The sequence below is a fragment of the Chenopodium album genome, chromosome 18 (assembly GCF_948465745.1).
Source record: "Chenopodium album chromosome 18, dcCheAlbu1.1, whole genome shotgun sequence".
Lineage (NCBI taxonomy): Eukaryota > Viridiplantae > Streptophyta > Magnoliopsida > Caryophyllales > Amaranthaceae > Chenopodium > Chenopodium album.
The window spans coordinates 7676288-7696471 of NC_137851.1; the positions used below are offsets into that span (position 1 = coordinate 7676288).

Here is a 20184-nt window from a genome sequence, read left to right on the forward strand (position 1 = left end):
ATTACTTATCAATCTTCTTATAACTTTAATAAACAGTACATCAATAGTTATATACTTCATTTGTCTCAATTTAAAATGAAACACAGTCAACTTATCTCTTTTATGATTGTCGGATTTAACTTTTTACCGCGTATTCAATGCACATATTTTGACATCAACATCATTAACTATACACAATAGTGAATTCGTATTTTAATCATTAACAACATGCGTTCACTCTTATTTTTGATAAGTATATTCCGTAGTTCTTTTTTTATGAGATTGTGAGTCAAATTCATTGAAAAAAATATTCAGCTCCTAATACAGTCATTATTGTTTGTCAAATTTAACTTAAATATGACGTTGTAATACTTTAAATATGAGTACAACGTAATCATCAATCGGAAAAGTTGAAGGCTTGAGATTATTCACGTTAATTTGTCATTACTCCCCTGACCTCATAAAGATTGTTGTGGGTCGTGTTTGGTTGTGTCTTGTGCCAAACCTTCGTGCTTTGGAGTTAGTTAGACCCAACCTACGAACTACCAGCCATGCCAAAACTTTCAAAAGGTTGACCCATGCACGACCGAGGCCCACATGCTATTATGTTATGTCGTGCTTGCGTGACTAAGCCTATTTTCACTTATTTTAGTGTATTTTGTCGTGTAGGACCATGTCTAGTCGTGCTTCTCCTAAATAGAGAAGGAGACCCGACCCACAATCCAACAAGCATAGTAACGTGTCATGTTGCTCTTACACTGTTCTCGTGTCATGTCGTGCTTTTTTTTTTTGGATGTTGGGCCATGGCTCAGGTCAATTTGGGCTATTCAGCCCACTACCTCTATACTTTCTTAATCTATTTTATTGCTTAGGAGACAAAGTTATTTTTAATTTGAAAAACGTGCAAAAATTTACCCATGGTAATCTAGGTAGATTCGACGATTCGTAGATAAGGAGAACGAAAGGGGAAAAAAGATAATAAGGGACAGAGAGAATATGACGAGTAAGGTATTAATTTAGCGGGTGTTTGGTATTTTAACATGCTTTGCTTACCATTGAATTTCGTGAACTATCGAATAGTTATATAGTCCTCCACGGCTCCACTCCCTTAGCCAACTACTGTACTCCACTACGTATTCCATATCCATTCTCATTTCTCACATCATAAATTGACACAAACATAGATATTTTGGCCAAATTTATTTGATTACGAAATACTATTATTGGGTATTTTTTTATTTGTAACCATATTTTGGATAGAATGATGATGAATGAATTATTTGGAGGATTGCGAAAATGGAAGATTTTGAGCTTAATTTCAATGGTTGCTTTAAGCTTGTTGTTGGCTTCAGCTGTGATAAGAACCCAAAATTCCCAGATTATCAATTCCACCATCACTTCAACTTCAGATCATCTTCTTTCCCAATTTGTCAATTTTTGGTGGCAACCTGATCAATCTGGTAACCACCATGTTTGGCCGGTAAAACCCACTTACAAAGTCAACACTTTTTTTCTTTTAAATTAGTGAATTGGTTTAAATTAATTGAATTTATATGCCCTTTTAACACTTTTTTTGTTGTGGATACCCAAAATATTGAATCATGTGGTAATGTATTTGTTATGGAACAGAAAGTGCCCAGAAAAGGGTTTTTAATTGGGTTGCAGGTTTTTGTTTTTTGTTTATTTTTTCTTTGGCAGCCTGGTGGATCAATGATGTAAACGAGATTTGATACCGTTTAATAGTAAACACCCGTAAGACTTTACTAGCTATGCTAGTAGACATCCACAGTTGGGTTGCACAATAGTTGTGCTTAACTGATTTGTTTTTTGTAACATTTTTGGTATGTTGGTTTAATATGAATAGTTTTGTAAATATTTTGTGCATTAACTTATATGAATGTTGACTTTGCAAGTAATATTGTATTATCATGGCCTCATGGGTTCATACATTACAGGAATTTAAATTTGGGCGGCAAATTATTGTGGGGTCTTTTATTGGATTTTGTGGAGCAGCATTTGGAAGTGTTGGTGGTGTTGGAGGTGGTGGGATATTTGTGCCAATGCTTAATCTTGTTATAGGGTTTGATCCAAAATCTGCAACTGCTATATCCAAATGTAAGGGTTTAACCTTGTTATATTGTCTGTCAGATTGTGTGAAGAAGTAAGGCTATATTGTTTTGTCAGTTAGTTTGTTGATGATAACAAAATGTCAAAATGGAATTATCCAGAATATTTGGAAATGTTCTATTGAATCTTGGTTGGATTATTATGAATTTTGACTTTTATTGTATGATGGAATATCAGGCTGGAATTTTCTGTTTACCCCTTTCTGTATTTACAGTGTTTCATTTTATCTTGTTTGATAATATGGTAAGCAATATTGTGGCAGTTGAATATGATTGTTAGAGTGATATTGTTTGATCTTCAGGTATGATAACGGGTGCTGCAGCCTCAACTGTGTACTACAATCTGAATCTAAGGCATCCAACACTTGATATGCCAATCATCGATTATGATTTAGCTCTACTTTTCCAGCCTATGCTCTTGCTGGGAATAAGTATTGGTGTTACTTTTAATGTGATATTTGCTGAATGGATGGTCACAGTCTTGCTGATCATTATTTTCATAGGTAATTTATTGGTGCTGCTAGTTGATTTCATGTATTTTTTTTGCTGATAGCATGACAGCCTAATCTGAGCTGACTTTCTATAGGCACATCTATCAAGGCACTCTTTAAAGGCGTTGAAACTTGGAGAAAGGAAACGTTGATGAAACAGGTGATTGGACCTTTAAAGTGTTTGTGCAGATACTGATATTCATTATATTCTAGCTGTGTAACTTAGTAGCCAGATCCATAATTCAGAGTTCATGTTAAATTTTCACGAGTTCTTAATCGTAATATCCAATTTTGAATTTTTTTTTAATGACGTGTCAACTGGAAAGAGTTGAGGAAAAAACAAAACTCTTTCAGTAATTTTGCTTGAATGTTCTCCCTAGAAAGATTAGTTTCAGGAAAATTCGGGTCTGACAAGGGCTTTAAGGCTACAAAGATCACTTTACAACTTACAATAAGTCTTAATTCGTTCAGGTTAATTCAGATAAGTTCGAATAGGTTCACACAAGTTTTGATGAAGGGTAATGCAATGAAGTCTTATTTAAGCTTTTGTTATTATTAATTAAGTTGCAATGTCCCCCCTTAACCTTAGTTGCATTTGTTTTCAGGAAGCTATGAGGTATTTGGCATCAAATGGTGAGTTAATATACGTCTTAACTAAAGGCATTCTAAGGCTCTTTTGATTCAATATCTTGGATATTCATCTTTTTTTATGATATTGGGAGCAGGTGTTAGTGGTGGAGTGGAGTATAAGCCCCTTCCTGATTTCCCAAACAAGGAGGGTGAAGAAACAAAAGTGAGTAATTTCTAACTATTTGAGATTTTTACCTAATTCAAGATTGTTATTTTTTATAACTGAAGATGTGATTGATATAGGTTTCTGCCGTAAAAAATGTTTGCTGGAGGGAACTTGGTCTGCTTGTGTTTGTTTGGGTGTCATTTCTTGTCCTGCAGATTGTTAAGGTCCTTTTATCTTCCAGCTCTATCTTTTATACAGTCTTTCAGTAATTTGGCAGGAAGGGGTTTTCAAGCAGACTAGCAGAGTTTCTGGCTTGCTGGTCTGCCTATGGTCCTCTTAATTTTATAGTATATCTAATTACTTTTCTACAAATAAATTAAACTGAACAGGAAACTACGGCTACTTGTTCAACAGCCTATTGGGTTTTGAGCTTGTTGCAGGTATTGTTTATGCATCCAATTAACTATTCTCCTCTTGTTTACTATGTATGACAAGAGCTTTTTGATCCTTCTTTTGCTCTGTGGAGAATATTAAATTGATCATTTTTGTGTTCCAGGTACCTGTTGCTGTTGGTGTATCCTTATATGAAGCAGTCAGCCTGTACAATGGACGAAGAATAATCTCATCCAAAGGAAATGCATCCACAATGTGGAAAGTCCACCAGCTCGTCATGTATTGTTGTTATGGGATTTTGGCTGGTATAGCTGGTGGACTGCTTGGCCTTGGTGGTGGATTTATTTTGGGTCCCTTGTTTTTGGAGCTGGGAATCCCTCCTCAGGTGAGACTTTTGTTTGTATAAATGTAAGAGTCCTTTTTAATTCTATATTCCAGTGTAAGAGGTTGAGATTCTTATGAGATATTTCATGGAAGACTAAAGACGCTATTGTGACAATTAAAAGAAGTTGAATTCTGTTGCCTTAGTGATATGGTATGACTCCTTTCACCTCAAACTAGTGAATGAATGAATTGCTCTTATACTGGATCTTTTCATGAGTAAACATTCATTTGTGAATAATTTACATGCTGGCCGATTGAGTTAGCTTTTGAAACGAGTATTCAAAATTGATGAAGCACTGGGATGGTTATTCACACTAAGCAATCAGTTGTAAACAAGTACTTGGATATCTATCTATATCTTTCAAGTATCTTGCAAAAATGGATGTGATTGATCTTTAGCAGAAGTTGACTCAAAGTTTGTCTTATAGCTCTACAAGCATCCATAAATTATTAGTCAGTATCGCTAAGTGGGAATCATAATCTTTGATATGTTCTGCAGGTTTCAAGTGCTACTGCTACCTTTGCAATGGCTTTTTCTGCATCTATGTCTGTTATAGAGTACTACCTTCTTAAACGTTTTCCTGTCCCTTATGGTAAGCAATCACCTATTAGTCTTCTTTATCCAAAATACACAAGGTCTTTTAAAAAATACTGATCTTTGAAGTCCTTAATGACTTTTGTATGTCTATATTATTTTCCTTGCATTGAATTCTATTTTATTTTTTCTATATACTAACAAGTTTTATCTGATTGTTCTTGCAGCACTTTACTTTATGGCTGTGGCAACTGTTGCTGCCTTTGTTGGACAACATGCTGTCAGAAAGTTGATAATTATTATGGGGAGGGCATCCTTTATAATCTTCATTCTAGCTTTCACAATCTTCATCAGCGCCGTCTCACTAGGTGAGCTCTACACGTGCTTATCTTGACCTTACGATGCTCTAAGGCTTTGTTCTTTCACCCTGTTAAGTTTAGAAAAGGGCCAGTAAGTTCATGTTAAGAAGATTAGCTCAAATAGACCGTTAGCGCAATCCGCAACTAAAAAGAGGTAAGTGTAATAGACTTAGAAGGAAAATTAAGTTTGGACTAAGGCTCACAAAGTTCTTATAAAAGTGTTTCTCAGGTGAAGATACTAGTTTTGTATATGCATGTTACCATCAGAACTCAGAAACAGGAAATCTGAAGTAACTTCCATCATTGATATTGCTCTGTTTATATTTTTTAGGCGGTGTTGGCATTTCAAACATAGTTGGAAAGATTCAACGACATGAATTCATGGGATTTGAGGATCTTTGCAAGTACAAGGCATAAGACTTGTAAGCCTTTACTATTTCTCGGGGATACAATGCCCCGTGCTGTTATAATCAGTTACACATTTTATATAACAGTAGTGTGTATTATCTTAGAGCAACGTTTCTACCTTGTATTTGCAAAAACACCAATTCTTTATGTACAGATTTTATTGTATGTAGTATTTTATTTTGAAGAACATAATGTTGAAAAGCTCTCTTACAAATAGCTCCTTGTAATAACACCAGATCCACATTAACTGATGAGCAATTCTGTCCTCTTACTTTCAGACTTTCAGTTTTCACTATGCTTATTCTGATGGATTATACGCGAACATCTTTGTTCTCCATGGTCTGTACTTTGTACAAGGAAGAGTCAATTAAAGACAACTTAAGGTTTTATAAAGCTACTAACATAATTATTTTTTTCCCCTGTATTTGCACTAAAATCATTTTGGAAACTTTTGTCCATCTTCTCATACAAATCCTACTTTTGAATTATTTAGAATAAGAACAACTTTTGGGGTCATGTTCTCATAATAATTCTCCAAGTTGGCTAATGCTTACAATTTTAGATTCCTTATTTATATGCAAATAGCCAATTTGACTTCGCATATCATAATGATCATACTTAACAACTCGTCTTGTGTAGGACACTTAACAACTTAGAGCATCACACGTGCGTTTAGCTATTCAATTTTTAAAAGACGGTTTACCCACTACACATTGATTTACTTTAACCAATGATCCTCGTTTAAAGTCGTCCACATTAAAAAAAAAAAAAAATTCACCTACATGGACGCATGGTCAAAACGCTTTACAATGACCTCGACTATTTAAGCATCATGGACTTTCATATTTTGATTTATACAATCACATTCCTTATATACAGAGTACAAACATAACACATGAAAATGCAATATGCACTTTTATTTTAAATGATTAATATTTGATTATTCGTATTATTATTATTATTATGTAATTTAAAACAACAACCCAAAAATCCGAAATATCGTAGAAAGGCAATCTTTTCAAACAAAAAAGAGAAAACACGGGGAATAAAGAAAAACGTACGCAAAACGGATTCCTGGGGTTGTGCCTATTTTACCTGTAAAATAGTTTGTTTCGAAAATTTTCCCTTTTATTAATTTTACATTCAACTGTCTCTCTTCTTCTCTCTCCTACCTCTGTGCGATTATTGAGAAAGAGAGGAGAGAGAAAGAGAGAGAGAGAGAATCATCCATCGAAGAAGATGGTGTTCTACTTTAAGGCCCGACCCGAAGCTGGGGATTACACTATCTTCATGGGTCTTGATAAGTTCGAGAATGAAGAACTCATCAAATACGGCTTTCCTGAAGATATTTGGTACCTTTCTAATCTCATTCAATTGTTAATTATAATGTTTTTTCTGGGTTTTTTTTTCTGAAATTTGATTGATGGGTTTTGTTGGAATTGGATTATATGATTTGAAATTCTGAATTTTGTGATTTATTCAATGCCCTGACTATTCAATTTCTTGTCAATTTAGGGTTTTTCTCGTACTTGTCTGCTGTAGTTATGACATGGGTTTGATTTGGATTAGGTTTTAATGGAAAATTGAGTTACTTTCTTTACCATTACATTCTGCAAATTTTTTGTTGGAAGTTTTTTTGATTTGGGTGAGGAATTGTCGATTGAAATTGCTGTTTTTTTGGAGGCTTTGCTCGCCGCTAGGAGATGTTAATTAGAATTTGTTATTGTTATTTTGGTCAATACGCGCTACGTGATGTGTTAATAACTTAATGTAAATGATAATCTATGTCATGGAAGAGTGTGTTTTGTGCAGTTGCTGTATCTTAATGTTTAAGTTGCTTCAATAGATGGATAAAAGGTCATTACCATTTGAAGAAGTCAGTGGAAGAAGGGATTGAGTGTTAGATGAGTGAAATGAGTTATCTTTACATGCTGAGTAGTGTTGAATGAAAAGTTGTACGATTGTACCATAGCTAAGAGCAAATTGATCTGACATCAGTATGGTTTATTCCTTGATCAGAGGTAATGTATCGAATTTTTTTGTATGCTTGGAGAGTTGGATTAAGTAATTCAATTGGCCTCCAAAGTCATGGAGTATTTGGTTAGTTCATTGTCTTCATACCAACTACCTTTCTTTCATCAGGAGGAGCTTAGTTAGCCTAAGAAAATGAGATGGCAGGAGAGAAGATTGTATGTTATCGGCAATACTCCTGTTAAATATTTTTTGTTCAATAAATATTCCTACCTGTAGAGTTCCGCATTTTCCAGTGCAACTTTGACATATCATTAATTATCTACAAGTATAAGTTATGGAAGTTGATATCTTGAAAGAAGTATAGAGAAGAATCCAAAAATTATTTCCCTTGACTATATTTTTATTCTTATGTATGAAGCGTAGAAAAGGGACAAGTCCAAATGTAGTTATATTATGGAATGGAGGAATCTTCTCTCTCTCTCTTTTTTTTTCTCTCCTTTATGGGCAAGATTGATGGATTCATTTTCCACACTATGGTTCAAGTTTTCAGGTAGAACCACAGAATTAGATGTCAAAGTTGAATATCAAGTTTTTTTGTTTATGAATATATAAATTAGGTGCCAATATTAGTTTGTTATGGGGGCTAAATCTGATTTGTGGAAGATTTTGCATGAATATTCACTTGTGTGCACCACTATGAATACTTTTTGTGTACCAATGATCATTTATTATAAATTTAAAGCACTCATACACTGTATAATTAGGTATAACAGAGGCGTGCTGTGCTTTAGGATAATGGAGTACAATTTTTTTTTTTTTTTTTAGCTAGGCTAATCGCATTTAAAGAGGCACGCTTGAGCTGGACCTCTATCGCCTTAGTGCACCTTGATATTTTTTATATTACACTCATACATTTTACTGTTTGGTCAGCCTGGCCAATACAACTTCACCCACATTTCGGGTGATTTAGCCAAATTGCTGATTTTGTTTTTTCCAGGTTCCATGTGGACAAAATGTCTTCTGCCCATGTCTATGTTAGATTGAATAGAGGTCAGACAATGGATAGCATATCAGAAGGTCTGTTGGAGGACTGTGCTCAGCTTGTGAAAGCAAATTCCATCCAAGGCAAGTTCTGAATCCTTCATAATGTGTTTGTTCATCAATGAATAATTTATGTTGAACTGATCTTATTGGAGAAACTCCATAAGGCAGGAATATACTCTCCTTCCCAGCGGAGAAATTGTTATCAACCTAAATTTCTGTATGTTCCATAGTGTACAATATCACTATTGCTGCATCTCTCTGCATTGTTTCCACCTCAATGTTGAGACTAGGATTGGAGTATGGGGTAGGGTATGCAGGGAATGACTTGTAAGAACTTTCTCCATGCAATTGCATAGAGACAATTAATGCTGGAGCCTTAAGGCACATAGTAGCCACTAGCCAGCTAGTTGTCAACAATCAAGTATAGGACATGTTAGCAAGACAATAAGACATCTTACAATTACTTCATGATCCAAAGTTTGCCCCTAAATTACTCTGGACTTGTAGGCTAAATTTTCATTTGTGGGAAGACCAATATTTGTTTTTTCTTACAAAATTAGGTTTTTAAAAATAAATTATATATATCTAATATATTTTTGGCGAGATTCTTATTATTTTATTCAAATTTCTTGATAACATAATACCTTTTAATTATGGGAATCCCTTTAATTGTAGCCAATTTTCCTCTTTGTATGGAATAACTACCAATGAAATACTTGACTGATTTAAAAAAGCTGTTTGTCGGTGGGACTAAAAATTACGACGTAAAGGTGTCTTATTTTAGAATTTGCAATTATAGGTGTCAGTTAAAATAACGCTCCATGTTGAGGGTGTTTTCAGTAACCCCATAAAAGGGGGTTTCCTTTAGTGTTCAGTCAGGTGAACAGTACTAGGTCTAACTGGCCTGTTTGATTTTAATTTTTATATACTAGTTTCTTGGAGTATGATGGTGAGATTTTGATTTTCAAAAGTTTTTTGGTGCGTTTTTGGCAAGTCGGGTAAGGCTGCTTCTCTGTGGACAGTTTTTCCTGGTTTGTTTGATCCTTGAACCAGTGAATTAAAAAAGTGGGCCTAGGCGCTGAGGCCCAAGGGGCGATTAGGGGTATGCACTTAGCTTGGTCTAGCGATGCGTTTTTGGTTAGGCGCACAAAAGCGCATGAGGTGCACCTGAACCAAACTTCAGCCAAATTTTTTTAGTTGGCGATATAGTGCGCTTCACTTCAAAGAGGCGCGCCTAGGCGCTGCAGAACCCCTCTCGCTTCAGTGTGCCTTGAGCTTTTTTATACATCGCCTTGAACCCCAATCACACCGGATGAACATGCTTTGAACGGCTTACTCATCTGACTGGGCAGTGTAGTCCATTTTTTAAGCTAGTATCTTGTAATTAGACTATTGTATTGAGGTTTTGATTTTCAGAATTTCATTGGAGCATTTTACTGTAAGCTGCCTTAAATATGAGGATTCTGACTTTATTCTTGCATTTCACAACCTTTGCATCAACTGACTTGGGCGTTTTAAGTTATGGTTTGTTGAGCTAATTTGTATGCTGACATTGGTTGCAATGGCAATGCTACAGGCAACAAGGTGAATAACATTGATGTTGTTTACACTCCCTGGGCCAACTTGAAGAAAACTGCTTCTATGGATGTTGGCCAAGTTGGTTTCCACAACTCAAAAATGGTAAATTTTCACCTTTATCTTCTTGAAGTTTATTGATCCTTTTCCCAATTAGGAGCTTCCCTTATCAAGCTATTGGTTTACAGATATTATTGATAAAAAATGGCGGTCTGATTACTGTCAATTCAGGTCCGCACTGTTCGTGTAGAAAAGAGAATAAATGAGGTCGTTAATAGGCTGAACCGAACAAAGGTGGAAAGGACACCAGATTTTAAAGGTAAACAATCTAAACATGTTGCCTTGTTATGCTTGCATGGTCTCATTTTGGTAATACTGCCTCTCTGCCCTTCACCCCCCTCTTGTTTTTTTCTCAATATTTTATTCTCTGTTTCTTTTGGGTAATAGTGCACTAATATGTGAATTATCTGCATGCAGCTGAGCGTGAAGCATATGGTGCTGCTGAAAAGGCAGAAAGAAAGGCTCAGCTGAGAGAAAAGGTGAGTCCAGCCTTACATTGTCGCTCTATTTTATATACTGGCATGTAGGCTGTGTCTTTCTCTTGAGTTGTTCCTTGTTCATGGCTAATATTTGATTAATCACTGTTTTATTTAGATGATGGACAAATGTAATGGAACAGTGATTTTGTATGGCCACAGTCATGTGTATAAAAAAAGCACTGGGCTCTGTAACTACACTGAAACAATTTTTCATAATATGTAGAGAACACGATGTAATTCCACTATTTTTCTGAAAGGGGTAAAGTGTAACTTGAAAAGAATTATATAAGGTTAAGAAGTTCAAGACAAGTCTTTTTGACCTGGTTTTCTAATCTATTTGGGCAAAATTAAATCCTGTGATTGTATCTTGTTTCAATACAGCTAATGCTCAATTTGATGCTTTGCAGAAACGTCGAGAGGAAATGGATAGGCTAGAGAAAGAGAGGGTAGCAGAAATGCGAAGCTACAAGAATTTGATGGTATCTGATAAGATGACTTCTAACAAACAGATAGCTTCAGGTGAGAAATCCTTGCAAGAGCTAGAGGAGGATTTTATGTGAAGTGATACAAGATTCTTCTGCTCTATGAAAATATGGCGGCAAAGTTCTGCATTTTAATTGTGAGCTTGTACACATGTCACTTGGTCTCGCTGCTTCTCAATTGTGTGGATTGGTCGAATCACATCTACCTTTGTCTGATCAGTCTATTGAAGACTCCTAATCATGTAACTCTATTGTGATGATCATGAAAAGGCTGCATTGTATAGGAGGATAGAAAGATTGATGTTGTACCTTGAGAGTCTCATCATGGTTTCCCTCTTGTTCATGACAGCATTAATCTTGTTAAAAGATTATATGTGATGGATTTGATTTTGGTTTGTGTGTTATTTGGAAATGCTCATTAACTAGGGTATTTGATAGCCTTTGTATCTTGAGACTTGACTCGTGTTTAACCGGGTTGTGGTCCTTGGGTGTTTTTTTTAAGCTGGGATTGATAGAGCAACAGTCGTATTAGGTGTTCTATTTCTTCATATCTTATCTAGTGACCTCGAGTCAATTAGTCAAGCTCAATGTTTATTACATGACACATTAGAATTGTGAGTAGCAATAGATTTATGTAAGCTACATCAAATTAATTGTTCCCAATAGACATTGAAGGAACTTTATACTCAGTATAGTCACCCAATTCGAGTTTTTCATGTTAAAATCGACAATTTGTTGAGAATTGTTTAAGGCTAAACCTACCGCGTAGGAAGAAGTTAGAGTTTGCCTGAAATAGTTAGTGGTTCTTCCAAACTTGGGAGATGAACTGGTACCAAGTGATCTGTGGAAAAGTTCGCTCAATTTAAATTTCTTTTACTTTTGCCTAGATTAGATGCCCTACGAAGTAACTAGTGATTCAAACATTGTAGATGTAAACAGAAGAATGTGTTGAAAACTTGAAATGTATGCACATAACAAGCTCTTAATTATGCACATAGCAAGTGTTATAAGGTTTCCTTCATTTGTAGTGTGTAGGTTCATCATTCATGCACCATTTTTTCAAAACATAGAACTGTGTTTTATTTTCACAAATTCACAATCATTTAACTCGTGTACTCATATTAACATCGTTGAAAGTATTAATTAAATCTGTTTAAACCTTTGTATGTAGTTGCAAAAATTTGCCTTATACGGAGTTTTGTATCAACAAAAACATAATTTGCATTACGAAAACAAATTTTGAGAACCACCACGATCCTCTCGGCCTCTCCTCGCATGTTTGTGATGCTTCTTCTCTCCTCCCCGTCTCTTCTCTATAGTTCTATACATACCAATAGCGACACCTACAACAAGTAGCAACAAAGTTTTTTCATCGATTCACACCGTTAGCTAAGTAGTAATCTTGAAAATATTATGAGAGGTGGTGAAAGTTGAGATTTCGTGATTCAAATTTTCTTTATAATTATGGTCGTAAATTGTGACTTTTTTTTTTAATTCAAAGTCATTCGCAACAATAATTCGATTGTTCTCTGATTTGCAAAGTTGTCTACTCACAAAACAAAATTACTCGTTGTGTTGTATAGATGTAATTATAAAAGGGCCTTTTTTTATATATATATAATTATTTTTGGTAGGTTATATTTCTATATTTAAATGCTTAACACTCAAACATATTAGTAAAAATGCACTCTTAATATTAGAGGATGATCAAATACGTAGTATGTGTTATTTCAAATACATGTACTTCAAGTATTTACATTGCTCAATTATATATTTTTATTAGATACGACATATGAGTGCGTTAAATGAAAACTTAAGTAGTCAAGTACCAAGTAGTTTATGGTCTAATCTATATTATAATTGTAGAGTCTTTTGACCACAACCCTCCAAATCCCCAATCCTCAAATCTCATGCTTTTAGGTTTTTTTTTTTTTTTTTTTTTTTTTTTTTTTTTTAACCACTCAAAAAAAAAAAAATTTTTTTTCAAAACCGATAACTACCATTCCACTAAAAAAAAACAATTGTTCTCCAGCCATATTTTTTTCTTTTCATTTTCTCAAGGGATTGCTAACTAATAATAACAATTCATTTTTTTCTTAAACACTACTAACATTTCACTTTGTGTTATTTTCTTTCGTGTATTAGCACGGCTACACGGATATATAGTTACTTTATCAACAATTCACAGTAGAACTCAAAATCCCAACCCTTCAATTCAAACAACTTCCACTTCTCTAATCAACAAAACAAAAATATGTACAACAAGCTTTTTGCGTAACTGCCTAACTAGCCTCATCGAATAGTTGCTTGCAAAAGAATAAAGTAACTCCTCCTATAGCACTGATGAAATAACCCGTATGACACTAACCGAGTAACCTCTAATCAACAAAAGAACCTCTATAGCTTGACACATTTGCGTGGCCACCCACATATAAGAGTAAAGTTTTGTTCTTTTGAGTTTATGAGAAGAAAAGAGCACATCATATTGCAAAAGTGTAGAGCGGGTGACAATAGAGTACAACAGGGCTCAAAAGAGTATATCATATTTTAGCAGAGTAGAGCCAAAGCAGACCATAAAAAGTTTAAAATAACAGGTTCTAAGTTGCTACATCAGTACATCTAAATCAACTTCCCGTAATTGAAAAATAATTTTTCTTATATTATATAATTAAAATCTTAATATATATCCCGTACATTTTACACGGGTACACTCTAGTGATAAGAATTACGATTATATATCACCTTAATTTATGCCGCAACTTGGGGTGAGAATTCTCTTATCCTTTTATCCACTCTTATAGACCCTTATTTCGCTAACAAAGTTTAGCTCGTGAGAGTTTTCGGCTTGTTTCCTAAGGACCTTTACTCGCTAAAAAACATGTAACCGCTTAAAAAAAATTATACTGTACGTAAATTAGTAATATCCAGCAAAAATCTAGCTTAAAGGCCTTAAACTCTAAAAAAACGGCATTACAACTCTCTAAACCCCAACTCATTCTTCACTCCCAAAACCCTAACCACCCTTCTTCTCCTCCAAACCCTTGTTTCTCACTCTCATTCTCAAGTTCTTTCAATCGCAAAAAAATGTCGACGACTAACGTTTTAGATGAAGAAACCTCCAAAAAAGTCATACGCCAGGTCTACAATTTATACAAATTTTTAAAATTTCATCTTTTTAATTAGTTTAGTTGATTCAATTCAATTCAAATTAATTTGATTTTATTTGATTTTTTGCAGGTTGAGTTTTATTTCAGTGACAGTAATCTTCCCCGAGACAACTTCTTGAGGAAGACACTCGAGGAAAGTGAAGATGGGTGTATCCTTTTTTTCAATTTTTTTTGCTCCCTGAAATGGGGTTTTTATATAAAGATTAAATTTTTATGGGGTTTTTATTTTGTTTAACTTAACTTGAAATTTTGGAATTGTTAGTGGTGAGTTTGGCTTTGATTTGTTCGTTTTCGAGGATGAGGGGTCATCTGGGTATAGGAGATGTTAAAGCTGATGATGTTTCTGAAGATACTGTTACGGCTGTTGCTGACACTTTGAGGACTTCTGATTTCCTCAAAATTTCCGAGGACGGTTCGTGATTTTCGCTTTAATCCGCGATATATATTGCTTTTATAATCATTTGGATGAATATATAAATTGATAGAGAGATTATGATTAGAGTTTTAAATGGTTTACATTGTAACCAAATAAATTATGATATGCTGTTTAGTATTTTGATTATTAAATGTTGAGTTTGGTGTGCTTGCTGTGTAAATTATGATCGTTCTGGTAATTGGGTAATTCATACATTTGTGTGTATCTTGGCACTTGCGAAATACGTAGTGTTACTTGGAATTAGTTGTCGAATTAACTTGGAGTTTTTCTGGCTCTTTATGAAATCTGTAAAATGCTGAAACCATTTTAGACTTGAAGATACTTTCTGATGTTTGGCAAATGTATCCTGACGCTTGACAAATAAGTAGTGTTACTTGGAATTAGTTGTCGAAGTAACTTGGAACTTTTCGGTCTCTTTGTGTAATTTCTAAAATGCTAACCAGTTTAGACTTGTAGATACATTCTGATGTTTCATTGGTTTGTTTGTTGGAGGCCTGGTGTGTTAGAAACCCTTGCTAGATATAGATTGTATGCTGTGAATATGACAAGTACATACTCTGCTAAATCTGTAATTTTGAAATTATGCAGTTAACGCTTCAAGTCTGTCTGTCCTTATGCAGACTCTGAATAAAAAATGCTCTGTTGTGGTTTGTTGCATGCTTATTGAATCTTCACCAAGCCCCAATTTCTTGTTTGACCCTTCTATGCTTTTTATATGTACGGAGTATGTGGGTAATGGAGGTTTTTTATATCCTCTTCCTAACAAAATGATGAAATATTCCAGGGAAGAAGGTTGGCAGGAGATCTGAACTTAACAAACCAGAAGAGGTGATAGAACAGGTTGATAGCAGGACAATAGCTGCAGCACCACTACCATATGATGTGAAGTTAGAAGATGTAGAATCCTTCTTTTCTCAATTCGCAAAGGTAATCTAAGTTGCTTCTTTTGCGTGTAAATTCCTTTTTTTTTTTGGCAATTGTTTTAACTTGAGTTGTTAGTCATGAATGGAGAGCTATAAGACTAAAATCCTCAAGGGTGTAGCCTTCTACTTTTTCCTACCCTTTTGTCCATGATGTTTGGTTTCTCTATGTCAGTTGACCATAAATTAGGTGGAGGGGAGTCAGTTTTGCAATTTTTTTAGTTATAACCTATAAGGGATGTATTGCACTGTATTTAAGGTGCTCAAATCTAGAATCACATACGTAAAAAAAATCCAAGTAGCAGTGTAGCACAAGAACATTTGCTGAGATATTTCCATAGTGAGTTAAAGTTCAATTTGTTTCACTGAAGCAGGACATATGATGAATTGAATATACAATGATTAATATATTTGAGAAAATTTTATTGCTTTGATGATGCCATGATGGTGTTCAGTAAGCAAATTGAACTATAAAGTCAGCTTCATGCATTGATTGTTAAGCAGCATATCTAATTTTTTTGTGATATACCACACACTCAAATGGAGCATCATTTTTTAATTTTGCTGCCATTGGGCCTTTTGACTGTCACTACTTGGAAGCAAAATATGTCAATTTGATTCATTGGAGGCTATTTTGATCAAATTTGTAGTACCTTTAATACAGGTTTGTGTATTTACTTCTTATTACAGGTTAACAGTATCAGGCTTCCCCGTCTTGTTTCACACAAAAACTTGTTTTGCGGGACTGCTTTGGTTGAGTATTCTACAGAGGAAGATGCAGAGAAGATTATGGCACAAAATTTAACATACGCTGGTGCTGATCTGGAGCTCAAGCCAAAGTAAGTATAATTTGTCAAATTCTGTATAAATTACTTCTAGAACTGTAGAAGTCCAAGTGACAAAAGTTTCAGATGAGCATTTTCTTAAAGAATTACCAAAAAAAAGGGCAACTTTTTTTTTTGGTAGACTTGGGAGGCTATAGTGTGATAGTGTCACTCACATGAACCAATCTAGTGGATGTTGGTTAACTTCAGTTGGTAATGTACATTTAATATACTATGTTTTGTGTTAATAGGAAAGACTTTGATGCTGAAAGAGAAAAGCTAGAAGAGGCATATGAAAAGTCAGGTCGTGGTCAGGGAAAGTCTAAGAGTTCTGAAGAAGCCAAGTACGTATCTGATTGTGATCTTCTGAAGGGGGCAATAAAGCCAGAAAAATAGTTATTCTTGCATTAGTCATTCTATCAAAAAATGCTGATATTTTCATCACTATGGTTTCAGCTATCCTAAGGGCCTAATTGTTGCATTCACACTAAAAAGCAAGTCATCAGGAGATGAATCCAAGCAAAATGATTCAGCTGAGCATGCTAGTACGGCTGAGGTTTCTATGACAAATGGAACTGAAGAGGCAGATAAGGCAGCAGAAAGTGATAAAAATGGTACCGTTGAAGATGCTGATGAAGCTGCAACAGGTACTCCTGACGAGGAAGAGAAAGAAACTGAGGGTGAAGAGAAATCTTCTGATAGTGCTGACAAAAAGGATGTTGAAAAAGCAGCACCAGAAGGCAGAAATGCTGTTGAATCCTACAAGGATAACATGGATGTGGTTATTCGTGAAGATCTGAAGGCTTTATTCCAGAAATTTGGCACTGTCAAGGTACTACCTCTGCATCTGAACTGTGGCATGATATAAATTGTACACGTCAGATCCTTAATTACTCTACACTATTTCTATAGTGTTTCCTGACATATTCCCTTAGTTTTCCATTTTGCTTCTTATAGCTTTTGCCAATCACCAGGAATATATATCAGAAGTACTAACAGCTTTTATGGTACTCTGTACAAAGTATCATGCCAAGCACACATGACTTTTGAGTAAATGAGTATGACCAATTGACCATATAGATTTGAGCCTACAAAACGTATAATTACTTGAAAATATATCACGACTTTTCAGTTTTTGAATTACATATTTTTTATAGTAACTTGTCAGTTTTTTAATCATGTATTTGTTAACTAGTCAGCAAATCTTTAAAACTAATTTTTTGTTCATGTCTCACTTTTTTTGGTGCGAAGTACATAGATTTCAAGATGGGAGAAAGTTCAGGATACATTCGATTTGAGGAACCAGTGGCATCCCAAAAAGCTCGTGCTGCTGCAGTGCTCACAGAGGATGGTGGTTTAGTTGTTAAAAATTTTATCGCTGCTCTAGAACCTGTGACTGGTATGTAGCAAGCAATTCTCATTCAGTTAGAAATTGTTTCAATTGTCTGCTATTAGAGTATTAGCAGCCTGATAAATAAATCAATTGGCATATACTATAATTAAAATACTCCATATGTCAAATATAATAGTCATGTGTACAATTTTGGGAGTCGGAAGAGAACTAGTTATGTTTTGAATTTCCAATTACACCTCCAGTTAAATGGAGTGGTGGAGAGTGTACATGGGAAAAAGATAGTGGGTAATAAAGGATTTTGCTATATGTTGAAATCATGGAAATTTTTTAATTGTGTGGGTTTATTATCAATTTATCATAACAACCTGCTAAATCTTTGGCTTGCTTACAGGTGACCAAGAGAAGGAATATTGGAGCCAAATTCAAGGAAGTCAAGGGAAATTCCGGGATAATAGGGGTGGACACAGAGGAAGGTTTGTTTATAATTCCATTATTTTGGTTGTAAAAACATTTTAATGATGTTTCAGTGATTTGACTGAAACTGCTGTTTGGTGCTCAGGGGAGGAAAATTCAACAGAGGCGGAAGGCATGGGCGACCTCGAGACAGAGATTCACCTGCTGGTCGTTTCAACAAAGCTCAGAAAGTCGCGGCATAAGATTTTGATTCTATTATCTCTAGAGGTTATGAACAATGTTAGGCAGTTGTGATCACAATTTTGTATCAGAATTTGAACTCGACTAAAGGCCTATACCAATTAGCTTTCATCTGTTGTCTTATGAAGTGGCATCTTTTAGTGAACTTATAAGTTTTTTTATAATTCTTGTTTAAGAGTTTGTCCTTCCATCTATTTTCGTTTCTTTTCCTCTCTAACTGAGTAACTGGTCTCTCCCTAGTCTATAGGTGGGTGTAAGCACGGAGCATATCTAACATTCGTTTGATCTAGTAATGGTTTGACCGTTAAAGTTGACTAAACTCTTAACTAGTTTTTTTTTTTTTTGAAACCACTCCAACTTTACCTAAGTTGGCAATCCATCCCTTAATAGGATTATAACAAGCTGAAGCTACCCTATTTAATTTTTCATATACATTTATTTAGAAAATGTTGTACTCCATATATGTTTAAATTCATAATGATTTCAATTAGGACTAGGAAAAAGATAAAAGAAGGATTATTTGAAGGCAGACCAACTTGAACTATTTAATTAGGGCTAGGCGGATCTTGGTCTTCTCATTTATATCTCCATTTAATATTTTCATCCTCAACTGAGTTTAAAACCCATCCCTACCTAGCAACCAACGGGTACATGTTAAATCATTTTTGCCTCATCCACCTATTTAGGTATTCATCCCTACCTAATTCTCACCTTCCCTCCCCACCACGTGTAATCCCCATCCTAAATATGCTGCAAAACACTTGTATTCGTTCAAATTTCATTTAATACAAAAAAGAATAAAGTGTACCTAAAGCAAAATAATTTGTTTAAATTCAATTTTACTTAATTATGAGACTTAATTTTACATATTTTAAAGTGGCTTTGGGACGATTTTGAACTTTGATGTAACATCCTACAAAGTAGTCATTTTTTAAAAGTTGATATAGTGCTGGACTAGTGGAGATAAGGTTAGGCAGGGTGGATTTGAGACAGTTACAAAGTCTTACAACATAAGATCTATCCCGATCACTCATGTACGACATGAGCTTCATTCACATCCTATCCCTACACCACCTACCAAATCAAGTCCTATTGTTGCCTTAGGATGGGGCAAGTTCCAATCTGACCTGTCCCACTAACATTTCTAACCCTAAGAGGAAAAAAACTGAAGCAATCATGACAATTAATATGAATTATCTTAAAAAAGAAAAAAATAATAATAATATGATTTACTAAGCATAACCTTGAAAATAACACACCATATAAACATTTAATAAATTTGCTAAATTGGTAATAATTTAAATTTGATGACAAAATTGCTCATCAATCATTGTCAATAATGATAAATATTTCTAATTTAACTCAAAGTTTGTACACACACCCCAAAAATAAGATAAAAAAGCACACACATGGAGTAATATTGTAAGAAATAGAAATGAATATACCAAAATCAAAACATCCATAATCAATGATAACTCTCACCAACAACAATAATTAAAAAAAATATTTATTACTCAGATTTTATGGATTTGAATTAAGTTAATTGAAAAAGTTTTAGACTATGTTCGTTTCACATAATCTTCATTTATCAAAACTTACCTTTTCAATCATTTTTTTAATTTTTTTTTAATCTCGTACTAAATTCATTTTAATTTATTTTACCCAAAAAAAGTTTATCTTTTAACTTGAAAACACTAATCTTTCTTAAGTCAAATTTGCTGAATAGAACAAACCCCTTAACGATATAATATCCAACATCAAATTTCAAATATAATTTACACACTTTTAATTTACAAGTACTTAT

The 20184-nt window shown here is 34.4% G+C and overlaps 3 protein-coding genes across 3 annotated transcripts; all 3 read left to right on the top strand.

Moving 5' to 3' along the window:
• Window positions 1-1062: 1062 nt before the first annotated feature.
• Window positions 1063-5591, top strand: LOC145592947 (sulfite exporter TauE/SafE family protein 3-like). Its single transcript, XM_081649466.1, has 12 exons — window positions 1063-1459; window positions 1935-2094; window positions 2408-2608; window positions 2692-2756; window positions 3202-3229; window positions 3322-3389; window positions 3470-3556; window positions 3722-3772; window positions 3889-4110; window positions 4609-4702; window positions 4872-5012; window positions 5335-5591. The coding sequence occupies exons 1-12, from the start codon at window positions 1241-1243 to the stop codon at window positions 5418-5420; spliced, it is 1422 nt and encodes a 473-aa protein (XP_081505592.1). The 5' UTR covers window positions 1063-1240; the 3' UTR covers window positions 5421-5591.
• Window positions 5592-6486: 895 nt separating this feature from the next.
• Window positions 6487-11429, top strand: LOC145591382 (uncharacterized). The gene is made up of 6 exons (XM_081647822.1): window positions 6487-6763; window positions 8383-8510; window positions 10006-10109; window positions 10236-10323; window positions 10482-10543; window positions 10951-11429. The coding sequence occupies exons 1-6, from the start codon at window positions 6651-6653 to the stop codon at window positions 11101-11103; spliced, it is 648 nt and encodes a 215-aa protein (XP_081503948.1). The 5' UTR covers window positions 6487-6650; the 3' UTR covers window positions 11104-11429.
• Window positions 11430-13960: 2531 nt separating this feature from the next.
• LOC145591383 (la protein 1-like) lies at window positions 13961-18568 on the top strand. The gene is made up of 10 exons (XM_081647823.1): window positions 13961-14163; window positions 14263-14341; window positions 14455-14604; window positions 15413-15555; window positions 16239-16387; window positions 16624-16716; window positions 16829-17204; window positions 17624-17771; window positions 18118-18199; window positions 18286-18568. Exons 1-10 carry the CDS (start codon window positions 14110-14112, stop codon window positions 18380-18382), a joined length of 1371 nt encoding a protein of 456 aa, XP_081503949.1. The 5' UTR covers window positions 13961-14109; the 3' UTR covers window positions 18383-18568.
• The last annotated feature ends 1616 nt before the right edge of the window (window positions 18569-20184 follow it).

Coding starts and splice junctions, on each gene's coding strand:
- LOC145591382 (XM_081647822.1), top strand. CDS start 6,651: ATGGTGTTCTACTTTAAGGCCCGACCCGAAGCTGGGGATTACACTATC. Junction 8,511..10,005: donor GAAAGCAAATTCCATCCAAG/GCAAGTTCTGAA, acceptor GCAATGCTACAG/GCAACAAGGTGAATAACATT. Junction 10,110..10,235: donor GTTTCCACAACTCAAAAATG/GTAAATTTTCAC, acceptor CTGTCAATTCAG/GTCCGCACTGTTCGTGTAGA.
- LOC145591383 (XM_081647823.1), top strand. CDS start 14,110: ATGTCGACGACTAACGTTTTAGATGAAGAAACCTCCAAAAAAGTCATA. Junction 14,342..14,454: donor CGAGGAAAGTGAAGATGGGT/GTATCCTTTTTT, acceptor TGGAATTGTTAG/TGGTGAGTTTGGCTTTGATT. Junction 16,388..16,623: donor GATCTGGAGCTCAAGCCAAA/GTAAGTATAATT, acceptor TTGTGTTAATAG/GAAAGACTTTGATGCTGAAA.
- LOC145592947 (XM_081649466.1), top strand. CDS start 1,241: ATGATGATGAATGAATTATTTGGAGGATTGCGAAAATGGAAGATTTTG. Junction 1,460..1,934: donor GTAACCACCATGTTTGGCCG/GTAAAACCCACT, acceptor CATACATTACAG/GAATTTAAATTTGGGCGGCA. Junction 2,757..3,201: donor AGGAAACGTTGATGAAACAG/GTGATTGGACCT, acceptor ATTTGTTTTCAG/GAAGCTATGAGGTATTTGGC.